The 10,027-nt window shown below is 40.2% G+C and overlaps 1 protein-coding gene across 1 annotated transcript; it reads left to right on the forward strand.

Annotated features, from left to right (window-relative positions):
• The first annotated feature begins 1,066 nt into the window (after window positions 1-1,066).
• Window positions 1,067-5,579, forward strand: LOC118225154. Its single transcript, XM_035413215.1, has 2 exons — window positions 1,067-1,552; window positions 2,662-5,579. Exon 2 carries the CDS (start codon window positions 3,062-3,064, stop codon window positions 4,802-4,804), a length of 1,743 nt encoding a protein of 580 aa, XP_035269106.1. The 5' UTR covers window positions 1,067-1,552; window positions 2,662-3,061; the 3' UTR covers window positions 4,805-5,579.
• The last annotated feature ends 4,448 nt before the right edge of the window (window positions 5,580-10,027 follow it).

Below are 10,027 nucleotides of genomic sequence, written 5' to 3' on the forward strand. Positions count from 1 at the left end.
GCCTCTCATTCGCCAGAGCAGTTAGGAATTGGGTGTCTTGCTCGGGGACGCTTCGACACGCCCAGGGCGGGGTTTGAGCCGGCGGCCCTCCGACTGCCAGACAATTGGTCTTGCCTCCTGAGCTATGTCGCCCTATGTCAGAGACTAAGTACTAACAACATGTCGGCGTATGTTTGCTTTGGGGGGATTTTGCTGCTGCCCCCTCCTGGTCTTGTCCATGCATGCTTGTATGGATGGCAATGAGCGAGGATTCATTTACACTGATGCAGGTAGTAGCATATTTCCCCCGGTTTAGTTTAAATCTCGGCGCTCGAGGGGAAATACCGACAGCTGTCGGTACACATAGCCTAATATTACATCTCACATAGTATGTTCCCCTGGTTTATTAATTAATAATTCATCTAACTAGTGGCCTCAGGGGAACGTCCAACATGCTGTTGGTACACATAACCACTGATGCATGTAAAAATATAGACGGCCTCAAGCCGAAAGGCTCGACTGGACGAAGGGCTTCCTCCAGGTGGTCGTACACATAGTCATCACATCAGCCGGAGACACTTATTGATAGCATATCGGCATATGGTTGTTTTGGGGTTTGGCTGCTGGCCTCCCGGCCTTATCCACGCGGGCTGCGTGGTTGGCGGGAGAGCTCCAGAACAGAGCCATACCGCCAAACATAACTGTATTGCCTTTATTGTCAATAAAGTTCTACTTGATGACAGTGGTCCTGACAGAAATGGAGCATCGCGTAGTTCTGGCAGGTCACGAGAGTCAAGCGCTCCGGCCGAATCAGCTGATGGCTCAGCTGAGTGATGTTCGCCTATCACAGTACATTCACTAACAGGGCGGTCTACTTAAACAGCCTCCCTCTACTCATTCGGTTGCTCCTCCTGCATGCAAGCGCTGCACGTTGCTTCGTAAATCCCCTCCACCACCCCAGCTCCATCCCCATGCGTCAAGAATTTGCATTCTCCATTCCTATGTGTTAAGAAGTCGTATTGCTCCATCCTTATGTGTTAAGAAATTGCATTTGCTCCATTCATATGTGGGTCATTCTACAGAAACGGTGGCATTCCTGTCTCTCACCTTTACAGCAAGCAAAATACTTTAAATTGAATTAATGATCACATGTAATATATATTTTTGATAAATATAGACTGTACTTATAATAATAAAACATATTTGAGTCATGTAATGAGCAATTCTTGTTTTTTAATCATTTATATAAAATAGCAAGTGCAAGCAATTTGCTTGTCACTCTGACCATGTATCGAAGTTTAGTGCCATATTTTGAGTTTAAAAAAAATATTTTTCTCCAATTTAAATGTCATAAAGTAAACACAAATGTCACATTCATGGAATGGAGAACTTAATAAGCTGAAATACCAATGAAATATTATAAATAATATAACGGTAATAGTGGTCACCCCATGTCATGTCATTGGTGTTACTGCCTCACAAAACTTTTATTTTGAAAAAAAATTAATGACTTTTATGAGTAATTTATGGTTCAAGAGGTCATTGGAAGAAGTGTGATCAACATATGCACATGGTGAGTCTGCTGTCTCTCTTCATTTGTTATATATTTGATGATTTATGTGTTAATTCTACATGAGGCTTTTAAATATGTCATTGGTGTTAGTCATTTCATAGGAAGGGGAATTAGCAATAGATAATAGAAATGGGTTAAATTAGATATTTGAATGATTTTAATATGATTGAAGACATGTGGTTTGAGGTACCGCGGCGTCCATTTTGTAAAAAACCATTAGTTCGACAAATTGTCATTGGTGTTACCGTCATTGGTGTTACTACTCCTCCTGGTAACACCAATGACAATCAGTAACACCAATGACATTCTTTTGTAAATGAGCTTTTATAAAAGCTTCAACATAAGTATTTAAAGCAAAATAGCACATATTGTTTCTTTTTCATAACTTCCTATTATTATTGTTTTTGTTAGGTATGGCGAAATTGAGTGCAGCTGAGAAGCAGAGGCTTTATAGACAGCGCAGGGATGCTGACCCTACACGTAGAGCAGAATATTTAGGTAAAAGGCAACAGGGTTATGCTAATGATATAGCAACAGGAAAAAGAGGGAACATAAATGATCTCAGTGAAAGGGCAAAGAGAGGTCAGCGCAAGGCATGGCGAGTCAACCAGGCAAGACACAGGCAACACATGAGAGCAGGAGAGAGAGTCTTGACCCCCCCATCATCTCCAGGGAGTTCACCCAGCATCTCAAGGTAGAACTGAAGATATTGGGTCTCATTCACTATTATTGTAAAGTGGTTTGCATGTGCAGGTAATTTCTAATTAGCATAATACACGCCCCAGAAAAGCCCATATAAGGGCTTCTTAGAGTTGCTTAACAGAGATTCAAAATCAAAAGATAAACCAAAATAAACAATTGAATATCTTTGCGTATACACCGTTAGTGAATGAAACCCATTATGTATATAGGAAATTACAAGTGTATTCAAACAAACCTGGAATTCAGATATGTTGCCTTTGGTTTTTGACTGGTGGTATAACAAGGGAGAACTGTAGTTAATAATGAGATCCGTAGAACATTGTTTGAAGCTAAACAACGGAAAAAAGCATCTTCCTAACTCATGATTGGTTTACTATTCTGACATATTGCACCAATGTATTTGACAGACAACTTCAACAAGGAAGGAGAACATGCAGGAGAAATGTACAAAGGAGGCAGAGGAAAATTCAAAAGTTGCAAGATAAACTTGAGCAAAGCAAACGACAATGCAACAGGTACAAGAAGCGTTTGTCCCGTTTACGGGGTCGCGTTGCAAATTCCGAAAGCCCAGGAACGAAGACAAAAGTGATCCTCCAAGGTTCTACAGTCCACTCTCCAGTCAAGAAAGCTCTAAAATTCCACTTTGCTCTTGTTGGAGATTTAAATGAAAAGTACAAAGCAGCCAATAAAACAAAATCAAAACAGGACTTTGCAAACATTCTGACGGGAAAGCTGATCAGAAAATACAAATTCCAGCTGCTGTGCCAGAAGAACATTGGCTTCTCGTACAAAGCTTGGAGAAAACCAATGATCAACTCTCGAGAAACCACCACAAACAAGAGGAAGACTGTGAGACAGTACTATCTGAGAGATGATGTCAGCAGACTGACCACAGGAAAAAAAAACACAGTCACTGTCCAGAAGGTGAAGAAACAGAGGAGGTTACTCTGTGACTCTCTGCTTAACCTCCACAAGAAATTTGTTTCTGAGCATGGAGAACAGATTTCTTATGCCTTCTTCTGCAGGCAGAGACCCTTTTGGGTTGTGACACCAAATGAGCAGGACAGAGAAACATGTCAATGTAAGTCTCATGAAAATCTGCAGTTTATGGCAGATACACTGTACAGACTTGGGCTTTCAGAGTCAAAACACCTGGATGATATGGTTGACAGCACTGTCTGCAACAACGTTGCAAAGTCATGTGCATATGGTGAATGCCAAGAATGTAGACTCACCACATATCCCCTCACCAAATCACCATCAAATGGTGTGGTAAATTTAACCCAGTGGTGTCTAGAGAAGATTGACCATTCCAAACCAGGTGAAGAGTCTGAGAAGACAAGTACAATCACTGTCAAAAAAAAAGTGCCAATAACAGAGGATGAGCTTGCTACCCAGTTTCAAGATAGGCTCTTCATGTTTCGCAGACACATCTTCAACATCCGGTGGCAGTACAATGCTTATAGAAATATAAAAGAGAACCTGACCTCCATGGACTGCCTTATACACATAGATTTCAGTGAGAACTACACTTGCAAGTATGCAAATGAAATCCAGTCTGTGCACTTTGGGGGGTCACATCAACAAGTGACCCTCCACACTGGTGTTCTCTATGTGCAGGACCAGCCCCCCATTCCCTTTAGTACGATCTCACCAAGTAGAAGGCACGACCCAGTAGCCATATGGGCTCATCTTGACCCCATCCTGGAGATGGTGAAAAATCAGTGGCCTGATGTCCAGCACCTTCATTTCTTCAGTGATGGCCCTGCCACCCAGTACAAGCAAAAGGGCAATTTCTACATGATTTGCTCAGAACCTCACCAGAAGGGCTTCCCCAAAACTACATGGAACTTCTTTGAGGCAAGCCATGGGAAGGGTGCACCAGATGGGGTGGGGGGTGCATTAAAGAGGTCAGCCGACACCTTAGTCCGTCGGGGAAGGGATATCCCAGATGCACTCTCTTTCTTCCAGGAGTTAAATGACTCTGGAACGCAGGTGAAACTGTTCTATGTAAGTGAGGAAGATGTTGAGACTAGGGCACAGAAAATGCTAGAGGTACCTCTTGTTGCAATAAAGGGGACCATGAAAATGCATCAAGTTTTGAGCATCACACCTGGCATCCTCAAATACAGAGACATTAGTTGTTTCTGCCAGGCAGCAGAGGGCGTGTGGGATTGCCCATGTTACAGTCTCCAAGAAATCATTGTAGGAGCTGTGCCGCCTAGAGAAAGTGTCCCCTCTGCCCCACAACAACAACACCGACCTGATGTCATTGAGGCTCACCATAGCGGGCAGTGGTGTATTGTGAGGTATGATGACCAGCCATACCCTGGCATTATACTGGAGGTGGAAGAGCACAACATAAAAGTGAAGTGCATGCACAGGAATGGAGCAAACCGGTTTTTCTGGCCAAACCCAAAAGAGGATGTAAACTGGTATGGGGATGACCAGATCATGTGTTTTATGCCAGAGCCAGTTCCTGTGAACAAACGGTCAGTTCAGGTTGACCAGAAGATCTGGACATATGTGGAGGGTCAGCTGCATGTGTGACTACAAGTGAAATACCAGTTGCTGGAAGCCTAAAGTTTATGTAAATAAAATGTTTGTTTACTTGTGTTCTTATAAATATGTTTCATAGCCAGGGTGCCTGCCATTGTAGTAGCCTACAGAGTCTGCTGTATGCCATACAGATGTTTGGCAGACAACTAGCTGGCTCAAACAGGATGGACCAGTCCAGCCCAATATAACACCAAGTCATTGGTGTTATAATGTGTCACTGGTGTTACTGAATGTTTGTTTGGTGATTTGATATTAAAGGGGTCATTTTTGACTTTATAATAATTTTGTGTTTGTTGATTGTTGGTTTATTCGTGAGTTGGCATTTTAAGGAGAGTATCATTCAATTTTGATACTGTCCTTCAGTTATTGTTGATATTATAGCAAAAACCTGATGGTGTAAATGAAAAAATGTCACACAATACAACTTTACACATACCTGATTTAAATAAATAAATAAATAATAAAACATTTTTCTTTTAATTATTACCAACCTACTATGTCTTTGAGTATATGTGCAGATTTAATAGAGAAATACTATTCTGATGAGCTTTTAATGTTGTTTTTGGTATGAGTAACACCAATGACAAAAAGACGGCACAAGCATTCTTTGAGTGAATGTATAAAAATAATTAAAATACATTAAGCTTTCATATTTGTGGATTGTTAAAGGCAAGAGGTTAATTAATATTGTACAATAAGTTTTGATTAAGTAAAATGAAATGTATTTCAAGACATGTTGCAATTCCAAATGCCACCGTTTCTGTAGAATCACCCATGTGTTAAAAACTGCTTTGCTGCTGGATCTGTTCTGTGTGTACCCCTCTAGGGGGGGTTTGGCTGCTGGCCTCCCGGCCTTATCCACGCGGGCTGCGTGGTTGGCGGGAGAGCTCCAGAACAGAGCCATACCGCCAAACATAACTGTATTGCCTTTATTGTCAATAAAGTTCTACTTGATGACAGTGGTCCTGACAGAAAAACTCTTTGCATTTGAATGGATCTCTATGGGAATTGGGGGGTTGGACTAGATTCAGCTGTAAATTATGCTGATACAGTATGGAACACATTTGTTGGCTAAATGGCTTTTAAGTCATCAAGGGTCCAAGGCATCAAATGAGCCTCAAACCACTGTGCTGCTGCCAGATGTGCAATAGATACTACAAGAAGCTTTTCTCCTGAATATTTTTTCCACTGAGTTCAACTGGAAAATTAATCAGGAGAAACAATGCTTGTTTTTGTATCGCTTGTATAAGAAAATGTATAAGAATACCCTTTAATAAAAGCTCTGAGTCTGCACTTTGACCACGTGTGAATTGTCTGATTACAAACAGAAAATAAAATATTAAATCGAGAATAAAGCAGAAAAATGCAGATGGTTTTAATGTTGTGGCTGTTCGGTGTATATATAGCCTACTCTTTTTGTTGTGACTCCTTCATTTATGATATTGCTTTGCCCTTTCTTGGCTAGGTCTCACTTAAGACAGGTTTTAATCTCCACATGACTTCCTGGGCAAATAAAGGTTAAACAAAAAAATATATTGTGGTATTTTCAAAATATTGTAGGCTGCAGTTGATGTCACTCTTTCCATGGCCTTTGAGGAAACGTTTTCAGCAGGCAGTTCTGATCCTGCACTTGACACTTCAGGAGTTCTATTTAACAACTTGCAACAGGCCTACATTGCCAGTTCTACTGTCTACTAGAGGGTACCCTCCAATTGCCAAACTTGCAAACTCCTCATAGCACTTGAGAAAGGATGCTCGGCAGAATTCAAAGGGAAGACTCGATGATATCAACATTGATCCAAATGGTACTATATTTTTTAATGAACTTAAATTATTATGCACTTTTGTTTTGTGCTTTTATTGTAGAAATGAGGCAGTAATTCAGCAGTTTTGTTTGCAGTGATATGTTGTGAAGACCACTTTAAAGCTAAGATCAATGTCATTACTTATTCACTGCTGTTCCTTCAGTTAAGTCAGACTGTGAAATTCCCTTTTTGTAGAGAAATACAAGCTTGACAATGATGTTATCATGGAGCTAGAATCAGACTTGGTATGCAGAGCTACACTTTTTTCTTTGATGGGTAGTGTGACCTTGACCATAGGATTTGACTCTGGAATCCAGATAAATTTGACTTTGTCCCCATCTTTAGAGAACATTGAGATCCACTCACAAGAGCCAGAGCAAGACCCAAACCCAAATGTGATGCAAGATAATGACAGCAACGTAGAGGCATTTAAACCTGGGATGTGATGTTTGTTGAACATCCTCCAGAGTTTCTATGATACTCCAGGAGTGTAGGGGATGACTATGTTATTCTGCCTGTTCTGCTTCTCCCCTCTGCCTGTCAGTTTGGTGTTCCTGTTGGGCATTGTAGCTGTTTTGATGAACACCCAGCTTTCAAAGCTTCTATGAGATGTTTGTACTCATTTAAAAGCATGTGGCAACTGAGACTGGGCGTTCACGCATGAAAGAAGGGCTCTAGACTGCTTGCTGGGCTACTACCAGTTCTAATAATCACTGAAATTAAGCTTGTCATTATACCAGTATCAAATTAAACACTTATAATGATCAAGTTCACCAAAATGGTTTGCTCTGTTAATTTACAAATAAACCACCGGTGTTATTGTTTTATATTTTTCAGTATGGAAACTGCCACAGAGGAAATTGTGGCAATACGAGGAGTTGTGAAACAAACCGTAGACTTCATCACATCAAGTTCCAAACAAACTGGATTGTGATCATTGGCTCTCATTTGAGTCAGTTATACTAAAAATTTGTAGTTGGCAAGCAATAACATATGACATTAAGAACAGAATCATGACACAAAGGAGAAAACTTTAGTGTGTTAAGGGTGTTCAACGTTCAGATTAGCAGGTGCCTTTATCTTTGCTTTCGGGTTTGTTTTTGTTGTAGTCTGATTCTTTTAGCATGTTGGGCTGTTCTTGTCACAGGTGGTAGCTAGGACCCAGGCGCAGAGTGGGAAAAAACACGAAACTCAAAAATGTTGGTACAAATAAGACTTTACTAACAAAGAACAGAACGAACAAAGAGCCATGAGGGGCATATAACAAAAACTAAAAGAATACAAAAAAACAGAACTTCACAAGCACAGAAAACAAGTGGCAGAAGCACAGGCAGGTACATACAGTCAAAAACAAGCACAAGTCGGAAACAAACACAAGAAGGAAACAAACACACGGAACCAGCACCCGAGTCAAGTGAACAAAGAACTTAAATAGACGGGGTAACAAGACACAGGTGAACTCAAAAAACAATCAAGCCAGAAAAGGAGGGGATAACAAGACACAGGTGGGAACAATGATAGAATAACGAGATAACAATAATACAATTAACAAGGGGGAGCAGGACACAAAACAGAAGTGCCGCCATCTGGCGGCCCAACAAGGGAAACACAGACAGGAAAACACAGAACCATGACAGTTCTATCCAGGACAAGCATTACGTCTGGTTCTTCACTTTAAATTGCTGTTTTAATTCATAAAAATCAATTAATATTTATTCCAACAGCAAATCTCCACTACAAGTTAGACTAGCGCAAGGCGCAATCACTAAGCTTGGGAACAGCCTGTTATTTTTAAAATAATAGCTGTAATAAACATGTTCAGGTTGTTAAAATTTCCATAAAACAGGCATAATTATAATGGTGTTTCAGGTCCATTTGAGCTTTAAAATTTGTGTGTTGTTGGGCATTAGTTTAAGAAAATTTCAACTAAAGTCAGGTTTCCAAAGAATTATATTGTTTTAGTTGCTCAGAGGCCACAGTATGTAGTTGTAACAATACACTACTTGTAAATGTTGATTTCTCTACTGTTCAAACATGTTACGTGTCCAACCATGTAATGATGGCTGACATTACAACTCCAATCTAATATCTGTAGATACTGTATTACAACAGTGTATGATTTATTTTTGTTGGGAGTAGTTTGCACTCACTTGTCTAGTAGCTAATACACCTTGGCTGGACATCATTATTTCAGAGTTATATTTTTTTTGACCTTTTAAAAAGAAGAACCTGAAAAATTTCCTTATGAAAGTGGAGGAATTTAGTGAATGAAAATGAAAAACAGGCAGCGTATAAAGGTGGACCTCAGTAATACCCTAAACTTAAAAGTACCCCAGAAGTTACCTTCTGGTCTGGTTAAATTATTATTGGTTGATTATTAATAAACTCTGTGTCATGGTTCTGTCTTTTTGTTACAGTTATTCCTTTTTCATGCCTCAGTTTTGTATTTCAGTTTGTTTCCCTCATTGTCTTCCCCTGTGTTTAATTGTATTTGTCAGGGTTTTGGTGGGTTGGACCCAAGCGCAAAAAGGAGTAAAAAGGAGGTTCAAAGGTAATTAAAACAAAGACTTTACTTATAACAAAAACAAACAGGAACAAACAAAAAGCCACAAGGGGCAATTATAAAAGAAAACTCAAAAATAATTAACAGAAACACAAGCATAGAAACTCAAAGTCAAAACACTGGGAACACATAGCAAGGGCAGAAAACAGTGAACAGAAACAGTCAGACAGGGCAGAACACAAACTGATGGAACACAGGCAGGTGGAAGCAGACAAACTGGCAGATACACACAGTCAGAAACACAAGGAACCAGCACCTGAGTCAGGCAAACCAATAACTTAAATAGACAGGGGCTAACAAGACACATGAGAACATAATGCACAATTAACACAGAAGTGAGGGATAATGAGAGGCAGGCGGGAACAATGATTAAATAACGAGACAGAAAATAATTGAATAATGAGATATACACAGGCAAACCAAACTAAGGGACGTGAGACAGGACAAAAACTACGGGAGGCGGGAACAGGCGGGAACAGAGGAGGCACAACCATGACAGTATTATTGTGTTCATTTATTCATTGTTTTTGTTTGTGTCTCGTTATCCCTTCCCTCTGTGGGTTAATTGTGCATTGTGTCCTCCTGTGTCTTGTTAGCCCCTGTCTATTTAAGTTCTTGGTTTGCCTGACTCAGGTGCTGGTTCCTCCTGTGTTCTGCCCTGATTGTTTTCTGCCCGTGTTGTTGGTTCTCTGCGCGTTTCCCGTGCTTACGAGTTTTCTTATTCCTAGTCCTCTGTGTGTTTGCTTGTTTTTCCTTTTCAATTATTTTTTGTGAGATTTTTGTATTCGCCCCTTGAGGTGTTTTGTTTGTTCACCGTTTGTTTTGTAAGTAAAGTCTTTGTTTGCA

The sequence above is a fragment of the Anguilla anguilla genome, chromosome 4 (assembly GCF_013347855.1).
Source record: "Anguilla anguilla isolate fAngAng1 chromosome 4, fAngAng1.pri, whole genome shotgun sequence".
In the NCBI taxonomy this organism is placed as follows: Eukaryota; Metazoa; Chordata; class Actinopteri; order Anguilliformes; family Anguillidae; genus Anguilla; species Anguilla anguilla.